The 20,226-nt window shown below is 38.5% G+C and overlaps 2 protein-coding genes across 5 annotated transcripts; one reads left to right on the plus strand and one right to left on the minus strand.

Moving 5' to 3' along the window:
* The first annotated feature begins 427 nt into the window (after positions 1-427).
* LOC135610698 (uncharacterized) lies at positions 428-5,357 on the plus strand. Of its 4 annotated transcripts, none has more exons than XM_065105518.1 (6): positions 428-708; positions 1,676-1,786; positions 1,993-2,063; positions 2,161-3,975; positions 4,263-4,416; positions 4,497-5,355. In XM_065105518.1, the coding sequence occupies exons 2-6, from the start codon at positions 1,705-1,707 to the stop codon at positions 5,141-5,143; spliced, it is 2,769 nt and encodes a 922-aa protein (XP_064961590.1). In that variant the 5' UTR covers positions 428-708; positions 1,676-1,704; the 3' UTR covers positions 5,144-5,355. The 4 variants fall into 4 exon arrangements, with proteins under 4 accessions (XP_064961590.1, XP_064961592.1, XP_064961593.1 ...); XM_065105520.1 differs by having other exon boundaries at positions 428-624; XM_065105521.1 differs by lacking the exons at positions 428-708; positions 1,676-1,786 and adding an exon at positions 1,795-1,923 and having other exon boundaries at positions 2,161-3,274; positions 3,341-3,975; positions 4,497-5,357.
* Positions 5,358-6,655: 1,298 nt separating this feature from the next.
* On the minus strand, positions 6,656-19,297 carry LOC103998622 (uncharacterized). Its single transcript, XM_065105522.1, has 13 exons — positions 18,803-19,297; positions 18,549-18,702; positions 17,899-18,071; positions 16,710-16,853; positions 16,219-16,324; positions 15,882-16,030; positions 15,676-15,801; positions 14,829-14,972; positions 12,212-12,299; positions 9,220-9,593; positions 8,121-8,444; positions 7,380-7,595; positions 6,656-7,019 (listed from the first exon to the last, which is right to left on the minus strand). Exons 1-13 carry the CDS (start codon positions 19,052-19,054, stop codon positions 6,885-6,887), a joined length of 2,385 nt encoding a protein of 794 aa, XP_064961594.1. The 5' UTR covers positions 19,055-19,297; the 3' UTR covers positions 6,656-6,884.
* Positions 19,298-20,226: the final 929 nt, after the last annotated feature.

The following is a 20,226-nucleotide window of genomic DNA, read 5'->3' on the forward strand; positions in this document are numbered from 1 at the left end:
AAGGAAACGATAAGTCGATCACAAATATCGTAACTATCCAACATTCTTTATTACGAGAATAAATTGTGTCTAATAATGATATCATAATGTCCCAACAATTTATGATCGACTAAGTGGGTTATTTTTCGCTATTATATGTTTAAAAAATTATTTTTATATATTTCTCATTCTATTATCTATCAAAGGTTAATTGTTTTCCCATTGTTCATAAATAAAAATATTTTTTCTATCCTCCTTATAATTTAGAATATATGTAATTTATCACAAGAATTATGAATCATTCATGGCTTTAATAGTTGACCAAATGTGAATCACATGTAGATATTATTTCTTAAAAACAAGAAACAAAATTAAAAAAAATAAATAAATGCATCATACAAGTGTCCAAATTTAAAGAATATATATATATATATATATATATCCAGCGCATGATAGCAACCAAAACTAATTTGTATGCCTTTAGCGTCCCCTTCTCTCGCTGCACACCGCGGTTGGGAGTGAAGCCTGTGAGACCGCGTACGAGCAAACACCTGCGGACGCAGAAGCTTAGCCGCGGCGAGGGGGGGCGATCACGCCGGCTCAAGCGGTGGACGGAGGCCTCCGGCGGTCGCGGAGTGGAGTGTGGTTGGTCCTGGGACTCTGAGACCATTCGCAGTGCCCCAGCTTTGTACCCGATCTTTACCCTCGTCGTTCGACCTGGATTCCTTTGTACTGCTCCGTCCTCGCTTTTGTTTTGCTTTCCCCTACATTTCGGACCCCGATCTCGATTCTGAAGCTGGGTGGATCGCGGTCCGTGGGGGAATGCAGCTTTCCGCGGCGGATTTTGGCGTTGGATTTTGTTTCCTGGGCTAAAAAGTTGAGCCTTTTGTGCGATCTTCTCGTGTCTTTTTGTGTTGCCACTGTTCCTCAATAGTTCGGTTGGTTGATTGATGTGCCTCGTAGAACGAGTTTTATGTATGATGATTCTTTTGCTCACTTTTTGGGAAAAGATGTGATTTTTCGTGGTTCTCCGCTTAATAACCTTGGTTTCTTTTGGTTCGGTGAAGATATTGGAGCTCTGTTAGCATTCGACTCGATTTGGACTCGGCTTCTTCTAGTCACTCTCCTGGTGATCTATTCGCTATTTTTTTCTTCTAATTGTCCAATTTGCTCACAAAAATGCCCTTCTTACTGTCAAATTCCAGCAGCCGTGTGGTGTTCTTTGGTTTTGCGTTCTTTCTCTGTGCTTAAAACCTTGCTATAAGTGCTCTCCTGCTTCCTTTTCGTATCTTTCAACCTTATATCCTGCCTTTTGGTTCACAGTTATGCCTTTTCTCCTACCATTCTTCTTCCTTATTTTGTCAGTTGTCTTTCTTTTCTGGCAAAGTTTTGTGCTTTAGGGCTTTTATTGGAGGCCATTTTCGGAGAACATTATTGGAGGGATCTGGACACAAAGTTGTGGTGCTTATTCTTTCAAGCAAAATTTGATTTTTGTTGTTGTTGTTATCGATGATGATATCTTTGGTTGTAAATGCAGAATCAATGCTTTCTTCTCCTGCATTGCTTAAAATGCCTGCTGCTTTTATCTGGTCTTTCCATTTATTTGGCTCCTGATTCTTGTTTCCTTCTCTTAGCCTGGATAGTGGTCCTGTATCTTGGCTAATTTTATATGTGTTCATCCTTGTCTCTATCTCAGGCACCTCAATGAGCGGTTTTCTACTATGAATGGGAAGAATGATTAACACATTTGACTTGAGTGCCGGCATGGATCGATCCAAACTACTTGCCGAGAGACCACAAAGAGATGGTATTTCTTTTACCTGATCAAAATGAGCTATGAGTTCTTGCATCTTCATCGAGGAAGACAGTTCATATCGCATAATGCTTTGTCGTCATCCGTTTACAATGTTTTTGTGTCTTGCACCATTGGCAATGTTGATCCAGGTCTAGTATAGTTGTTCAATATTTCAGCTGCTATTGATATGGAGTAAGTTCATTTATTGTGTTCTGCAGTGATCAGAAATTGTTCTCATGTGGTAACCAAGCCAATATATCCTGTTGAAATGGAGATAGAAGGAAAACAAGTAAGAAAATCACTCTTGATTATTAACTGTGAAGCCATCCATTTATATCGACTCAAAACAATTCTTTTACTCTAGTCTAATTTGCATCTATCCACAGATAATAAGTGAACAAAGGATCAGTTCCCCAAACAAGAAATCAGGTGGAACAACAATCAAGATGCTTATGGCACAGGAGATCTATGATGATACAGAGTCTAGACACAACCCACCAAGTGTTGTCGCCAGACTGATGGGCCTCGATTCCACACCATTCCAGCAATCAGTCACAGTCGATGGAAAAATAAGAAACAATGACTATTTATGCAATGGTTTGACAGGAGAATTTCAACATCATCAGCAGCAGGAATGTGAGATTAGGTCTTTCTCCCATGAAAAGGACTGTAGAGATGTATATGAAGTGTGGCAACAACCATCCAAGAATATTTTGGTTAAAGAGCAATCTCCACAGAAGGTAAAATATGATGAGAATTCGTATCAAAGGAGAATGACCCTTGTTCAGAAGAAGTTTATGCAAGCAAAACAGTTGGCCACTGATGGAAAGCTTCTTGACTCTAAGGAGTTCCAGGATGCAGTTGAGGTTCTGAATTCTAACAGAGACTTATTTCTCAAATTTCTGGAAAAACCAAACTCACTATTTAAAAAGCATCTCTTCGAGCACCAGAGCTTCCCTTTACCTTCTCTGACTACTAGTGTAACTGTACTGAAACCTTCCAACACCACGGAGAGGAAAGGTAACAAAAGCATGGCAAGACAACTGCTAAGAGATTCCGATGGAAGTGTTAGAAAAGTGAATAAGCATTTTTGGAGCTCTAGTTTTTCTGGGCCAAGAGGTCAGAACTTTTCCCAACAAACAAGGATAGTTGTTCTGAAGCCTAGCCCTGGAAAGCCCTATAACACAAAGACCAAGCTTTCAAACAATTCACCAACAATGTCGGGTGGGCAAAATTCTACTGGAGCTCTAGCAACTGATGAATTGGTAAGTTCAAGAGAAATATCCAAGGGGATAACTTGTCGGATGGGAGAAAGCCTGAATAGCAACATAAGGGATGAACCCTTGTTCTCCTCAACACCATCGAATGGATATATCGGGGATGAGAACTCATTCAACAGGTCAGACGGTGAGGACATAGAAGATGAGGTTGGCAGTCTAAGAGACTCCAAGATTGCAAGTCCAGCCACAGTGTATTCTTGTGATTACATCAATAAAATTGGTAGTCCTTTCTCAGCCTTATCCTTCTCTCGAGCATCTCACTCATCTGAATCATCTGTTTTTACAGAAGCTAAGAAACGGCTTTCAGAGAGGTGGGCTTTGGTGGCATCAAGTGTGAATAGTCAAGAACAGACACAATTAAGAAGAACCTCAAGCACCTTAAGCGAGGTGCTTGCCATTCCTGAGATAAACGGAGAAGGAAGCCAAGAGGACCTTGCTCATTCTAGCAGCAAGCTGTCCAGTGGAGAAGATGACCTGAAAGAAGTAACATTCTCATCCACATTTGAGACAACATATGAAGATGCTAGGGAGACTTCCCATAGGAACTTAACTAGATCAATGTCTGTCCCAACTTCACCTTCAGCTTGTGAAATTGCAGAGTTCAATGGGAAAATCTCTAGTTCCTTGATCGGCAAACTCATTGTTCAGCCAGAGGTTCCCAAGTCAAATAAAAAGAAGTTTTCTTTCAAGAATAAGGTCTCAAAACTTCTCTTCTCTAAAAGCAAGAAATCAAACGGACAGAAGCCGCTTAAATCTCCCTCAGTTGGTGATGACCGAGGACAATGCAGTTGTTCCAATGGTAGTGATGCAAGTAATGATTATTTATTACCATCTGTTAATGATACTCTTTCAGCACGGATTAAGCTAGTTACCACTGATAGAATGAGCCATGGATCAACTGAAGAGACACCATTTCGTAAGGTGATACATTCCGCTCCTGCATTTCTTTCCTATTCTTTTGTTTATTCTTCTCAAGTTTGCTTAGTAAACCTATACATGTTCCTGTTAACTTACAGAAGATTAATAATTAAATTATGGTGCATATGTTATGCATTCTGTTATCTCTCTTTCTGACTCTAGATTTAATTATAATGGTTACAAGCTGGGAATGCATCAACACATTTATATTATGCTTCTCCTTGGACATGTAGCTGCATTGTCAGATCCTTCTCTGCTACTCTTAAAATCATGGTGTAAAAAATCTGCAGGGTGTTCTTTCTCTTGGGATGCCTGGAACATTTGGGAACTTTGTTCAGAGCCAGGACCAGTCCTGCCAAATTTCATTTTCAGAAACACCATTAGTGGATCATGTTAATAATGGTTTGTCGCAGTCCTCTGGAAGTATCATTGCTGAATGTCCGCGTAAGTATCATGTACCAAATTCTACTGATACATTTGAGTTCCCTAACAAAACTATCATGTTTTTTTGCCTTGCCCTTCAGAAGCACTGTCACGGTCTCCGCCGATCGGGTCGGTTGCTCGTTCGTTGTCATGGAGTAGCTCCTACTTGGACATAACATCTGCAACAACCTTAAAGCCATCTGTGAAATTCTCCAAGGCGGACGAAGAACATGAGCAATTTGTTTTCGTTAACAAGCTGATATCATCTGTTGGCATGGACGACAACAAGAGCACGATTTTTGGCGGATGGCATTCGCTCGACAGTCCTCTTAATCCATCTCTACTGTACGAGTCTTTGCAGATAGAAGACGAGGAAGATAAGTGCAGGGAGAGGCAATCGCACTGGAGGCTTCTTTTCGACTTTGTAAATGCAGCATTGTTAGACATCAGCCAATCTATATTATTAACTGCGTGTCCATGGAAAACAGCATGTCATGGGCCTCGGAGAGACGATACGGCCGGCACTTCAGTGGCTGAGGTCTGGTCACTTGTGAGGAACACGTTGTCAGGTGACACCAAATCCGGCAATGGTGGCATCGAGGTGGATAGGTTGGTGAAGGAAGAGGTCGGGGGAAGGCAGTGGACGGAATCTAGGTGGTTGGAAGGGTATGAATTGAGTAAGGAGATTAGTGAGAAGGTGTTGGAGGAGTTGGTGGAGGAGGCAGTGTCTGGATTATCTTGTCACTAACCAAGTCAAGGCATTTTTTTGTCGTCCTTGTCTTATTTCCAGGTAGGGTTGTCATTGTCGGTACTATTGTCATTGTTGGTACTATGATGCCTCCTTACGAGTGTAATATTGTCACCAAGTTGTAATGTGTGTCTATTATTTGACGGTATGTTAATATATTGTGGAAGGGAAGATATGTACTCTCTCTCTTAAATTGTTCAACGTGATGATTCGATGAATCAGACAACAAACTGAACATTTCAACAAAGTTGAGTTGAAAGTAGTTAGTTAGTTGGATTACGATTTCGATTTCGATTGGAACCAGAGTCAAGATTAGTTCGTTGGTTGCTTGCTCGTGATTAAAAATACTAGCTAAATTCAAATAGTATTTATTCAGGGGAATACTGGCATTTACAGATGAGGATAAAGAAAGATGGGGATTCCCACGGGATGGTAGTCATTTATAGTTTTGATTATGTTTGGTGCATTGGCATGTGAGGAATATAATGCAGCGTAATGGTGCTCCAGCGCGCAGGGTAGCTTGGCATTCTGCAAGCTTTTAAACAGGGTCTAGGCCAACTTGGCTGACTGCCATTTCTAAGAAGCAATCAAGACCAATGACTTAGACACCGAAGAGGTTGGTGACATCTGCCACGGAATGCCCCCGACTTGCGAGCAGGCAAAGGGTAACAATTACAGATGGTCCCTCCGGAGCGCTCGCTAAGGTGCCGTTCCATCGAGCACAGAGACAGGCACAGCCAAGCATGTAATGCTGCTCCAGATGTTAGCTTCGAGACCAAACCTTGAATTGCCGGATGATGGAAGCATCATCACCAGACGGACACACGTACACTGTGACGCCCCCCAGTTAAGCATACCATGATGAAATATAGTTAAAGAGTCGGCAAGATATTGAAGAGCATGTTACCTACAGGCTACTTGTTATGATGCCCCCAGATCCACAATATATGGGTTTCAAGGACTACAATCATACCTGCTCACAGATTGGGAATCATAAGTCCTTGCTCAGGATGAATCACCATTTCTGGTTGACACTCTTTGCCAAAATGAAACTTGTATGAACAAAGATATTAAACTTTGGGTTCGAGTGGAATAGCTCACCAGGCATTAGTTTTTGGACATGAACAACCGCACAAAGCCCGGAATCATTGTTTGAATCTCCTGCAAGGCAAAAAGCTAATACAAGTCAAAAGCTAAGCCTCAAGCTGTACAGCTTCAAAGATGTTATACATGTTAAAATATGAAAGCTCCAATTTTTAACACACTATTCCATCAACACAGTACCTTTTCCGTGGTAGCCACATTGTCATGCGGAAAGCCAGTATAACACCATTCACGAAAATGGGGAGAAATGGAAAGCCATACATGACAACTTTGCATCAAATAAAAAGTGCCCAGACTCACTTTGCATCAAATAATGATTGCCTAAACATACATCCTTGTTTAATCGAGGTTTTTCATGCTTTAGCAGATGACTTGGAAGCCAGTTCAGAGATATTCTGTTTACGAACAGAGTGGAATAGTAGATCTTTTCATCATAAAAATAATAACCACACTATGTATTAGAAAATTTACATGTTAAAAGGAAAAGAAAAACAAAAAAGAAAGATGGATACACTCTGAACTGACTGACGATGTGTTGTAAGAGTCAACGTGAGACAGTGAGTGGATCTTGACATTCCTTTTTATATACAGAGAAGCTTTAGAAAATTTCTATTGTGAGGTTCATATGCATTAATAACTACAAAAATGTTTCTCGGATTAGCCGAGCTAATACACGTGAAGTCAACCGGCTCAGCACTTCAGGTAGGACTCTTGCTGAGATGCTTGGTAACACAGGAAGAAGTTCTTGGATGACATTAGAAATCTCAACACCCTGCAAAAACAAAATGAAGATAGTATTTAGTGGAAGAAAATTATGGAACAAATTATGATAATCTCACTACTGAAGCAGCATACAATAAAATTGCATACAGACAATGTCTGAGAATTGTCAACAATATCACCACATGACAACATGATGAATGTAGTCGTGCAAAAGGTAATTTCCCAATTTGGCCAGGCATAGTAGGATATCAGGTATTTGTTCAACAGAAAATAGTAGTGAATGCAGCAAAACAATGTAAGAGCATGTTTTTTTGTATCACTCATGTAATCAAACATTGAGATATACTAATAAATTGCTTAAATTTAGGATAAAAGCAGGTGGTTTCAAATTTTTTATATATGTTGATACCTGATGTGATGATGCTTTAGAAGTTTCAGAAGTTAGAAACTTTGCAACTTTTTCAACATTGTTTAGTATGACTCTGTCCTCCTCTGTGATGGTGGGCAGCAAAACCGCAGGCCTCAGGGGAGCCATACTAAAAACTGGAGCTGCAGTCCCAATTCCCATAACTGCAGCAATTTGGACCAACTGCTCTCGCGAAACTGCATCAATCGCTTTAACGACCTGCATTGATCAATAACCCACGCTTCAGCACAAAGCTTCAATCAGTTTGTTGAATTTCTTACTATCAAAGTATCAAGGGTCATAAATATTCACTACAAGCATTCACAGGTTAAAAGTAATTGCTCAAACACAAAAACCAATAGTAGTGAACTACCAAAATGCAAAAAGAACCCAGTATATTGTATCAAAATATTAAGGATCTTAATATACTGTCATCAAATGTCAACATGTACCTCTAGAAATATCTGAATGACTTGGTTATCTAAATTGCGCATTTGTGTAATTATATATATATATATATATATATATATAAAGTGAAGCCTTTTTGACATAGGGGAGCAATTTAATATGCTCCACAAAACCTAACTTCCTTAGATGGCCCTAGGAATTACCAGTAAAGAATGTTGCTGTCCCAAATCTTACATTGGTATAGTGACCAGAACTTTACAACAGGATATACCTGAGTCTAAAACATTCTTCTTGTAGCATGTCTTATCAATTAGTTTCAATGCGAGATAAGTTTACCTCATCTAGAATAAATTCTCTGAAGAAGTTTCCTTTTTCAGAAAGCAAAAACGTGAGGGCTGCCCTAGTCTTGACAGGCTGTGCTGGCTGAGGTACTAATGCTGGAAATACTGGGACCAGAAGACCTGGTTGACTCTGCAAAGAACCAAGATCAGCCATATTTCCATTCAGATTTTCACCACCTCCACTTTTTGCAGCAGTGATGAAATTCTCGAAAGCTTGCATGACATCAATGAATCTTTCTGCATCAAACACTCCGCGTTTACCATATATCATATACCGCAATGCCTCCTTCAACCTGGGGGATTCATCTGTTAAAAGTCTCTGTTTTTCAAAAAGAAAAAACAAATTAGCTAAAGCTGCACCCATGAATTAGAAATTGAATGAGAAGAAGAAACACAAAAAATGTGGTAGCATGATATATGAACCACCAAGAACGTCTTGTTTGTATGTGTTAGTGTTATATATGACTATCACAACATGTTATCTCTTGAAAATGACACCATCAAAAGGTGGTTCTCCCATGCATAAAGTAGGTGATACAGTGGGAAGTACACAGTGAGGAGGGATGAAAAGGGGGAGAGGACAGAAAAGGAACTAGGACCACAGCAGTTAGAAAATACATGTCCATATGTACAGTGGAAAGAACAATCCTTAACAAAGCTAAATAAAAGGAAAAGGTTCATGTAACTGACCGCAAATAATTGGACAAACAGAAAAGCACAATCTTTACTGTCATTGTTTTGAGTAATAATGTCATACGAAGTAATATTGCCAAGTGTGACTAACACTGAAGAAGTTAGAAGACAGATACATGTCAACATACAAGTCCCAGAAATACACTGGCATTATGTGACCCAGAACTTGATGTTAAAGCCAAACAAGTATTGACAAAAAATGTAAGTTTTTTAATCTGAATCTACACAGTCTGAAGCCATGCTAGGGAATCTGTTTATTCTATTGCAAACGATAAGTGGCCATAGCTATATCATAAAGGTGAAAGAATTATTCTCTTTTTAGTAAAATATAAACGATCACAAGTAATAGTCAATATCATCATGTAAGAAGTGGTAAAAAATGGCTGCTTGATATCGTATACCTGAGCGAGATATGGGTATGCTTCGTCTACAATCGCAAAGTCAGGATTTCCAACTAGTGCTATTCCTTCTAATACCCCAATTGCTCTGATTATTAAAGCAAAATATGGTGGTATTCTGAATGGATAATCAAAGGTAATTTGAGCCAAATCAGATGCTAATTCCTGAAAGTTAATATTTTTTGCACCACCTCCTTCTAGTGCCTGATCAAAAACTTTGGCCAGCACTGGCAAGATTGGTTCCAAATTGACACCATCAGGAATGAAATCAAGCTTGACAAAGTCCTTGACAATTTCATTGTAGTCACGATGAATCAGGTGGGCAATTGCTTCAATTATACCATACTTCTGATCATCAGTCAATCTTGTCACGAGGCCTGACACACGAAAGCCACTTAATGCAACAATTTTATTCAAATTTTTTAAAAAAGAAAAAATAGAAGTCCAACAGAGGTTTTTGCAAAAGGAAAACTGCAAAAAGAATGTTAGAACAAAAAATACCAAGACAACTAAAGAACATAATCTAGACATTCTGCACATTACCGATCGAAGGAGAGGCATAAATAAATTATAAATGCAAACTACAAATATTAATGCAAATATTGGTTGATTATTTCATTAATTCTTTAAATCTAAGCCCCATAACTTTATATCTATAAAGTTAGTGATTATGTTTCTTGGTACCTTCGTATATTCATGCATCCTTCATCCCACAGGTCTTAGGATACATGAAACATAATACACATGGTCAGCATGTTCTATGTAACATATGCTCAATGGTCCAAACATGCGACTAAGTAAACTCTTACAGGATTAACTGGTTCTTCAGTTGTATCCTTCAGCACATGAGCCTCCCTCTTGGTCAGTCATAATCAAACTTGGAGGTGAAGGAACTTTGGGCCTTAGCATTCCAGGAAGCATATAAGATTAGTTTTATAACTGTTGCAGTGGTTGGCTGATTGAAAACTATCCTAATACTTAAGAGATTACTGCAGAACGTCTTTCAAAGTGTGCCCCCCATGCGAATCCATGCACAAATATTGAGCTAACAGAAATTTAGCAATGACACACCTCAAATTCAGCATGAAAAGATCTTTTTGTGTTTTTTTTAAAGTAATGTGCTTCTTCTCTGATCTCTTGATTATGACAAGTCCTGCAATTGGAAAACCATACTTCTAGAACACATGCAAACTCATGGTATGCCAAATCACGACTCAAGATAAGTCGAGATTGGCAATTTTCTGACTCAAGATATTGTGTTGCCTAATCCTTTCTAATCATAAGGACAATCCCAAATGATATTGACCTTTATCTTCCAATTCATGCCAATTATGTATGTTTCTACATGGTCTTAAAAATGGACTTGCATATCGCCAGATATAGTATGAAATGGGTTGTACATACCAGCTAACAAGCTGATCGGTATGCGGACCAACCTGTTTTGATGGTATGCAATTAAGGGTAGACGTACCAATCGATACGCCTCGGCCCATAAGGTTGGAAGTCAACCATTACTAATCAATACAGATAGGTAGCGATCGGATTTCAATCGTCCAATTCTCCTTTCCCATCAAGCTAGATTGAAACAATCAAATTGCCCATTGGGCCCTGTTAAGGCCCTTTTAAACTCTCCTCCCTCCCCCTCTTTCACTCACTCTCACTTGTTTAATTTTCCTAATCCGCAATCAGTGGAAATCAACCTCTTGAGATCCGAACTTGGGATCCGGTGAAATTTCTCTCCAATTGAAAGTATTTATCTTACTTCGACAAAAGCATGTTCAACAAAGTTATTCCTTTATGGATTCAAAAAGATAAATTCAATTTTTCATCCTTATAACTAGAATTTCTATTCATTTATGGCTTAGATACGTTTATTTGTATTTAAATATAATTCACATATCAAGAAATTAGGAGAAAAATAGTCTACTGATCTCATCAATACACCAATACCGTCTGATACGTATTGGTCCGACACATACACCAATACCGTTTGATACGTACTGGTCTAACAGGCAACAAAACACCCAATCGGCAAGAAAGGGGAGTTCCCTGGTCTTAATCCCGTATCCTCCACTTATTGAAAATCACTCCCTCCAATTTTGCTTCTTCAGAAGCCCTCAACTTATCCTTGCTTCAATTGTCAAATTACAAGCAATACATGTTAAACAACTACATTAAGATGTGTTGCTTCAACATTTATATTTATCGATCACATGAGCATATTGTCTAACGCTTCTACTACAATTATTACAACTACCCTCATAAGAAGCCATGCTACAATGTTGAAGTATCACTTATGCATATTACCTTACCACTTTCAGAACAAATCATGTTGCATATTGACTTTGTAGTGCTCTTTGGCTTAGATGATTTTTGTCATGGAAATTCTTTATTTTATTATTCTCTATTCTCATGATTCTTTATTTTACATCTCCTTGAAATTATCTTAGCTAATATATTAATCAGATGGTTCAATTCAGCAAATACAGTTGAAGTGTGGTATACCGAATACCTCAAATTATTAAATAGATAATCATTGTTTTAGTTCCTGACATTCTAAAAGGATAATATCTCAACTAGTTTTTCCAAGATTGGCCTCTCATAACTACAAACCCAACAAATCACTTTGACTTTTCTCTCTTTGTCCTCTTAATATATGAAGAGAGATGATCACTATGATAACAACTACAACCAGAATACTCAGAGTCACACAACACATTTTCCTATTATGTATTTTTAGTATATTTTTGCTTATAACATCTGCTTGTGAATATATTTCGCTGAATCAGTAATATACACTAACGACACTAAGTACGTAAGCAACACATAAGAGATTATTCATATATCCCTCAAACTCTGCTACTTTATGCATCATACAGACAAATTGTGGAACTCAATGAAAGTTGAAGATGTTTCTGACTGAGGTTCAAATGATAGCAGCTGAGTACAATGCCATTAATTATGTAGAATCATCCATTCAGAAAGGGAATATTACCAAAGTCAAGTATAGCCAACTTCCCATCTGGTGTACGAATCATATTTCCAGGATGAGGATCAGCATGAAAGAAGCCAGTATCAAGTAGCTGCAAAAATTGAAAACCATGAGATGAAAAATGCATAATTCAACAAAAAAGAATATAAGAATTCATATTTTACAGTGGAAGGAAACTGCAACGACACTCAAGTTTCAAGGCCTTTCTTGCTTCAACAATCATGCCGAATGTAGAAGATGTATCAAAGACACCAAGTTATTTCAAGTATCAAATCATGTTATTTTTAACATTGCATAAGAATTCAGCTGATATGATTTTTATATTCTTCCTATAGCACAGAGTCATAGACCAAGTTTTTTTCTTGATAAAGAAAGCATTTTTAGTTACTCGGACATTCTTCAACTGCACATTACATATAACAAGATGAATGAAAAGATTAGAAACTTGATAGAAAAATTATACATCATTTTATAAAATTTCAGTGACTTGCATGAATTTTACCAATGTACAAAAACAACCAACAGCCAGTAATTTAAAAACAAGAAATAAAAATAACTGAGTATCTCCTCACATATTTTCTTGTCCATGCCGATTGGTATGTTGGTGTATCATGTGTCAATATGCTAGTATACACCAGATCTATGCCAGTCTGACCAATGATTAAATCAGCCAGAGTAACGAGATTTCGAACATTGGTTCATACAAGTCCATTCATCCACTTTCTTCTGATACATAAATACCACTGTATTTCCTGTATTCACCTGGCATTCTCTCAAATATATAAGTAGCCTTAACTCTTAAGTCTAGTTGGTCAAATTAACCCTTTATCTACTTTTATGTGTAAGAAATATTTCTAGTTTCTATCAGTTACCCAAATAGAGACACATAAATGGAACCATAGAGGTTGACATAAGATCAGGTAGGGAGATGGTCAAGGGAAGGCTAGTACTAGTGTTTGTAGCCTTAGGTATCTAGGATTTTAGTTTAGAGAAGATCTAGATTTTAAACATAAACATTATATATAATGATAATTTTAAAATATTCATTGTTCAACAGCACAATAACAAGAGATAGATCATATATATGAAAAAATTAGGTGGAAAAATAGACCTGTTGACCCTATCTATTTCTCTTTTTATAATTCTTGGCCTAGTTGTCCCTTGTAACCCACATTATTTATGGTCTTCAATATGGGTGAAAAAAATTAAAATTTTAACTTTATCTAGAACCAGATCATCCCAAAACGATAGTGTTTGAACCAGGGTCTGTCGTACCAAGCCGTACCGGTCCGACAGGTTGTCGGTACGCGGACCGACTGTTACCGGTCCGAGTGCACTGTAGCAGTGCACTGTAGCTCGGTATACCATACCGTACCGGTACCGAGCCCAGGTCGAAATACCGGTACAGTACGGTATTACGAACCTTGGTTTGAACCACAGTTGGAATGACCAACAATCAACAAGAATCAATACTCTGAAAAGCGGGCATAATTATAGTGTCACATGGATTCACATTCAAACCCACAATTCATATGGGTCATGTAGACAGCTACCAGCACTTTTATTTTACTGTTCCAAGCAAGGTATGCAATTTCGTACCGTACTGGAATTTCGAGGTTTGCTCGGTACGGTACAAAACTGTATACCAAGCGGCAACGTCTGCCATACCGAAGCGTACCGCCTGATACGGGCGATACGTACCAGTCTAAGAGGTTACCGGTACGCGGACTGTCCGGTACCGCTACAGTGCTACAGTATTATACTGTAGCGCTGCTATAGTATGAAAAAAGTATAAAATTGTTCGGTACACAAAGGTGTACCGCTCGGTACGTCCTGATGTACCACCCGGTACACCGGTACCATACCGTACTGAGCCCGGGTCGAAACGCCGGTACGGTACGGTACAGCGAACCTTACCAAGCGGTATACTGCTCGGTATATATATATATATATATATATATATATATATATATATATATATATATATATATATATATATATATATATATATATATATATATATATATAAGGCGACGTTGCCTTTTATAAAATATTTATATATAAATATTTTTTTTTTTTTTTTTTTCGTTCTGTCCGGTAACGGGTGGTCCATATACCGGTTAGCTGACGGACCAGTATGTACCGGGCGGTATTATTCGAAATTGTCTACCTTGATTCCAAGATAAATTAAAATAACAATAATAAAAATGCTTACAGTTGTAAAGTTCCTTACAAAATATTTTGACCATATGTACGTTCTTTTATTACTCTTCTCCTACATGTCCCATATCTCTATTTTGTCTCTTTGTGGAATTGGACACTTGTTCATGTTTGCTTATCAGATTTTTCATATCTGCAAGGATGCAATACAAGCATAGTATTTTCATTGCCAACATACAGTGCATAATATATTCTGTATGCAAATGCATATATTGACAAGGAAACAAAAGTCAAAGGAAGAAAAATATATTAATGGTAGAAATATCAATAATGAGAAAGCACCATGAAATCAAACATGATGTTCATACACAATACCTTGCCTATACTACATGGAAAAAAATTGATAATCATTAGCATCAGATTTGCTAATTGCATGAATTAAATCATTCAACAAAGTAACCTGCTTTAGGTAGCATATCACTCCAACGTTGACCAGTTCCCCTACATCACTTTCAGTACTTTGTGATAGTTTCTCTCCATCTATCCACTGGGTGGTAAGAACTTTTCTTGACGTATATTTATGATAAGTCTTCGGTATGACAACCTGAAAAATTATATGTTTCTAGATCAGGTAATCACACATCACATGTTAATCATGTAAATAATGGCAACTGTTCAAACAAGAACATCGTCTTACATATCAGTTTAGCAAGGAATGGGAAACCACTACATTTTCACCACATCTTTAAGAAGAAAATTGAGATATAAGTATTTTGGTATGTCAGACAATTACCATAGTTTCTTTGGATCAACAATCAAAAAAATTTCTTTGAGAAAGGTTTCACTTGTGAGAAACAAGAAATATCTAGATCATCCTTATTTCGCATGAGAATGTTTTCACTAACAAAAGAATATGAAATAAAATGCTAGAAAAAGTGATTCTTGCGGCAGCAGTGGCATAGGTCATAGAATTTCTGGATCATAATGTTTCTGTGGATGAATCTGGCATGCAAGTCCTACTACTGAAAAGCACAATCCAATGGCTGGAGAAATGAAATTTACCATTGAAATGTAGGTAGATTAGTGATTATTCTGTTACTGATTATATATTAATGATTTAGAACCACTAGTTGGAAATAAAATGTCAAGATTCCTATATTTGGAGCCAAATTAACAATTTTCCTTTTATCCTGAGGAACCAATGTATACAAAACTACAGTTTTTTGTTCATCAAAAACTTATTTTGTATAACAAGGAAAAAGATCCTTTACTGAACAGAGTAATAATTAGTACTTATAGAAATGTACCTGAGGAAGGTCTTTTCTCATCATTTCAGCAAAGCGAGTTCCATTTTCTCCTTCATTTATATAATCAAGTTCTTCAAAAAAGCGGGCAGCCCATTCATCCACCAAACCAACAATATCAATCGAGATCTGATAGGTCATAACAAGATACAAATTACGCAATAGTTTCAGCCTTTCAGAAGCAGCAAACCAAGTAGCTGACCAATTACCTGAGGAAATCTTCGCAAAAACAGTCCCAGTTTACGAATAATGAAGAGATCTATGGTGACAGTCTCCAGAACAAAAGGCCGCTGTACTTTGACGGCCACCAACTCGCCAGTTTCTTTTAGGCGACCCTTGTAAACTTGTCCCAGAGATGCTGCATATATAAAGTTTCCTCTCAATAGCTTATGACCTTATGAATATAAAAAATAATGCTGAAAACAAAGGGGGCGACAAAAAGTCATATAGTAGTATTGCTCAAAGTTACATTTTCAACAAAACACATGAAGTAGTACAGCAAAAACATATTCTAAGCTCATTGCCGTAATGTGTAGATGAGATTACCAGCAGCAATTGGGGATGGTGTCAGTTCAGAGTAGATGTTACACCAAGGCTGCCCAAGTTCTTCTTCAATAAGGGCCATCGCAACATCATCTGGAAATGAAGGAACCTTCAAGTACCAAACACGAAACTTCAAATTTAGCAAAGGTAAAAGCATATAATAGATAAGTCATCTTTATTGACCAGAGAGATTAAGGAATGCCCACAAAATAATGGTAATGACTTCCAGAAAAACAATAGGAAAGCAATGGAGAAAACAGCATGTCATATATTAGGATACTGAAAGAAAACCTGGTATAATGAAATTCATTGAACTAAAAATACTATAGTTAAATTTTCATAAGAAAATCACAAAATTGTGACTCTCCTACTTGTCTCATGGTGTAGAATCTCAACTTTTTTCAACTAAAGAAGAATCAGATATCTCACCCAGAAAAACATATGTTATTTAGTCCACATTAACCATGAAAAACACTTCGAACATACCATATTACCTTATCACATAGCTTCTGCAGTTCAGTCATTGCAGCAGGTGATAATATGTCTGGTCGAATACTCAAAGCTTGGCCAAGTTTTATGTAAGCTGGACCCAGTGACGTTACTATTTCCCTTAATTCAATAGCCCGTGCGACCTCATTCTAGAGAAGAACACACGAAACCAAATGTGAGGAATTGCAGATATAAAATCAACATACATCACATATATAGGGAAATGCACCTCAATTAAACCAAGAGAGTACTAAAAGTAGCTTAGAAACCATGAAGTACACACACACACACACACACATATATATATATAGAGAGAGAGAGAGAGTCAAATTAGAACATTCGGGAATAAGATGCATGATCAGCGAGGGTTAATTGCATTGAGCTTATCATGCTAAGGAATGAAGCAGAAAATTGGTTTTGAAGAAGTACCAGGACAAATCGATGCTTAATTGTGTTAGGTATGTGCTTGATGTTTTGATTGAATGTTTGATGTTCAACACACTCTTCTTAACATCTTCAAGACAAAGCCTCAACAGCCATAGCTGTATTGCAAGAGTAACACTTCACAATAAATAGGCTGTGATAGACACACAAACAAGGAGTTTCAAGTTATCACCTGTAAGTTAATAGGATATGAATTCATAGCAAACACTCCGTCCATGAGTAGCCCTTTCATATTTGTGCCCCATCACAAATCACCTTTATGTAAATATAATCTGAATTTATATCAAACACCATCCATGGATGACCCTTTCATACTTGTACCTCTCATCATTCATAATAATAGGTCAGCCCAGATATCATTTGTTAATTGACTCATCAACTTGATGAGGGCTGAGCTACCCACAAAATACTTAAGCTCAAGTGAGCAACTTTAGACCCATCTAACCCTATATGGTTCGTAACCCTCATCCCACTTCTGATATAGGATTAAATGGGGTGATCACAAGATATATGCAATTATGTATTGTTAAGAACATAGTGGACAATGTCCAGTGGATTCGACATAAACAAAAATCTAAAGTGCTGCAAAAGCTATATAGTGCAAAATTTAAGAAAAGAACTACATTAGAAATGTCAAATATGACAGAAGAACAATAAGCAGAGCTAGAAGATGATGCCTCCTGTTTGGTAAATAATGACAAGATGCAGCGAGAACAGTGGAGAGATGATTATATGTGGCTATATTTTTACCTCTGCGATCTTCTTGTTAATCAAGTCCCAAGCTAAATGAGACAGAAAGCCACCTGCTACAGACAGCAGCTGTATAATCCGTGTGGAAACAGCTCTAGGGCGCTTTCCCCAGTAGGATGCAATTATGTCAGGATCATACACAAGTGGCAATGCTTCATTGCTGTTCACAGCTGGTACCTAAACAAGTATCAGAAACCATCAAGAAGTAAAACTGCATTTTCAAACAAAAGATCTTGATCTTCCTACCAAGTGACTTCAACTCCACTACCTAGTCAAAAGATTGTATCCACACGATTTGACCTGAACAGAGACAATGGACAACTTAAAAGTCATGTCCGCGATGTGAATTTTGCCTTTTCGTGTAAACAACTCTGGAGGATACTTAAAATATTGTTAAAATGCAGCAACTAATCCGATCTGAAGACTCACGATTTATAATGAAAATTCAGTCATATAAAGAATTCTTGATGCACCAAATGTCCGATCACTGATATCACCTAAAATATCAGATTGGTCATGCTTCAAGGTTTTGATGGATCTTGCATTAGTTCGCTTGGGCATCAATCAGGTGTTACCAATCTATTAAAGTATTCAAAAGATCGCGCGAATTATGGAAAAACTCCACGCGTCAATTGCAAAAAAAAAAAAAGGTACCTCGACAAGACGAAGCCGGATGTTCTCATCTGCAAACTGAACGTCAGTGAGGTTTTGACCTCGAAGTCCTCTCATCAGCGTGGCCAGCTGTTCGTCCTCCTCCATCTGCTTTCTCACCTTCTTTATCTCCTCCGACACGTTGCCAAACCTCTTCCAATTTTCCAAGAAACCAGCACAACCAACCCTCAATCAACAAATTCAAAAAGAAAACCAAACTCCCCGAATCCAAAATCCCTAACAGAAATCTTACGCTGGAGGCGGCACCATTGACGGAACCAAACGAGGCGGACCGAGGAGAAGAGGCAGAATTAGAAGAAGAAGACGAAGCGGCACCACCGGTCGTAGGCTCCGTCGCCACAGCGAAGACTCCCGATCGTGGAGACCTAGATCTCAGACGAATTGATCGGCGTCGGAGCGTCCTCCACTGCGGGGCGGCTGTCGCCAAGGGCGAGCGGCGGAAGGGCTCGAAGCCGCACTGGAGGAACTGAGGCGCCGCTTCCATGGAGGAAGGATCGAGAGATCCCGCTCTCTCTTCTCTCTCGGTCTCCTGAGAGCGGAGAGGAGACGAGATCTACCCACCTACGTCGGTGTTGCGTTCGCCGGAGACTCGGGAAGACCGACAGTTGCTTTGCTTAAGTCTCTCAAAGCAGGAGCCGGCGTCTTTTTGTTTCACTTTAGGGAAGCTTAGCAGTGCAGTCCGCTAACCTACTCCCCCAACCAGCATTATAAACACAAGTATCAAGATGAATTCACTCACCACTAGAAAACATCCATGCGGTGGGAGCACTTTTGTTATATTTCACCTCGAGAGCACTCCCCGCGTCCAATTCGGTGTGAACCACATGGCAACCGTAGATCAGACACGAATGCGAATCTTAAAGCGTTCCTGTGATACGATACCGATCGGCCGGTCGAAGCCACCGCTTTTTTGTGCGGGTTACATTATTTTAGTATTATTTGGGTGTGTGTGGACGACGGTCGCCGACCAACCTGTTGTGGAGAGGACGCAGAGATGAAACGTGGCGTCTGCCTCCGCCATCCGGACGAGTGTGGGAACCAAAGTTGGCCACGTGAACACTGTAGCCACGGAGCGGTGGTCATGACGCACCGGTGGTGAGAAATACCTGTATTGTTTTTTTGTGGCAGCGTATAAATTCCCATTACGATTTATCCGCGCACCGATATGACACGTTATTTATACCACGTAATCTCTCATCAAGCAAACCGTGGCCAAGAGCTCAAATGACGCTTCTGGCTCGTTTGGGTAGATTGAGTCAGGGATCTCTTCAAATGACGCTTCGTGTTGATTTGTCACTTTGAATCTAATCTAAATTTGATTTCGATTCGAGTTATCCAAACCTAAATACGGAGATACTATAGATATTAATTGGATTAGGAAACAATGTCTCTCGAGCCCTCGTGTTAGTTTACGTTAGTTGAATCCAATTCTAATTCGACTCTAACTCGAGTTATCTCCTAAATATGTAGGAGACTACTAACTGGATTAGAAAATAATATCTCTATATATATCTAAATGATGTGTTTGGGCCTCTTTGGGCATTTTGACTTTGGGGTCTCTGGAGTCCTCATATTGGTTTACTTTACTTGAATCTAATCTTAATATGATTTCAATTTAAGTTATCCTAAACCTAAATATGATCGGAAGACACCACA

Source organism: Musa acuminata, chromosome BXJ2-4, assembly GCF_036884655.1.
Source record: "Musa acuminata AAA Group cultivar baxijiao chromosome BXJ2-4, Cavendish_Baxijiao_AAA, whole genome shotgun sequence".
NCBI lineage: Eukaryota > Viridiplantae > Streptophyta > Magnoliopsida > Zingiberales > Musaceae > Musa > Musa acuminata.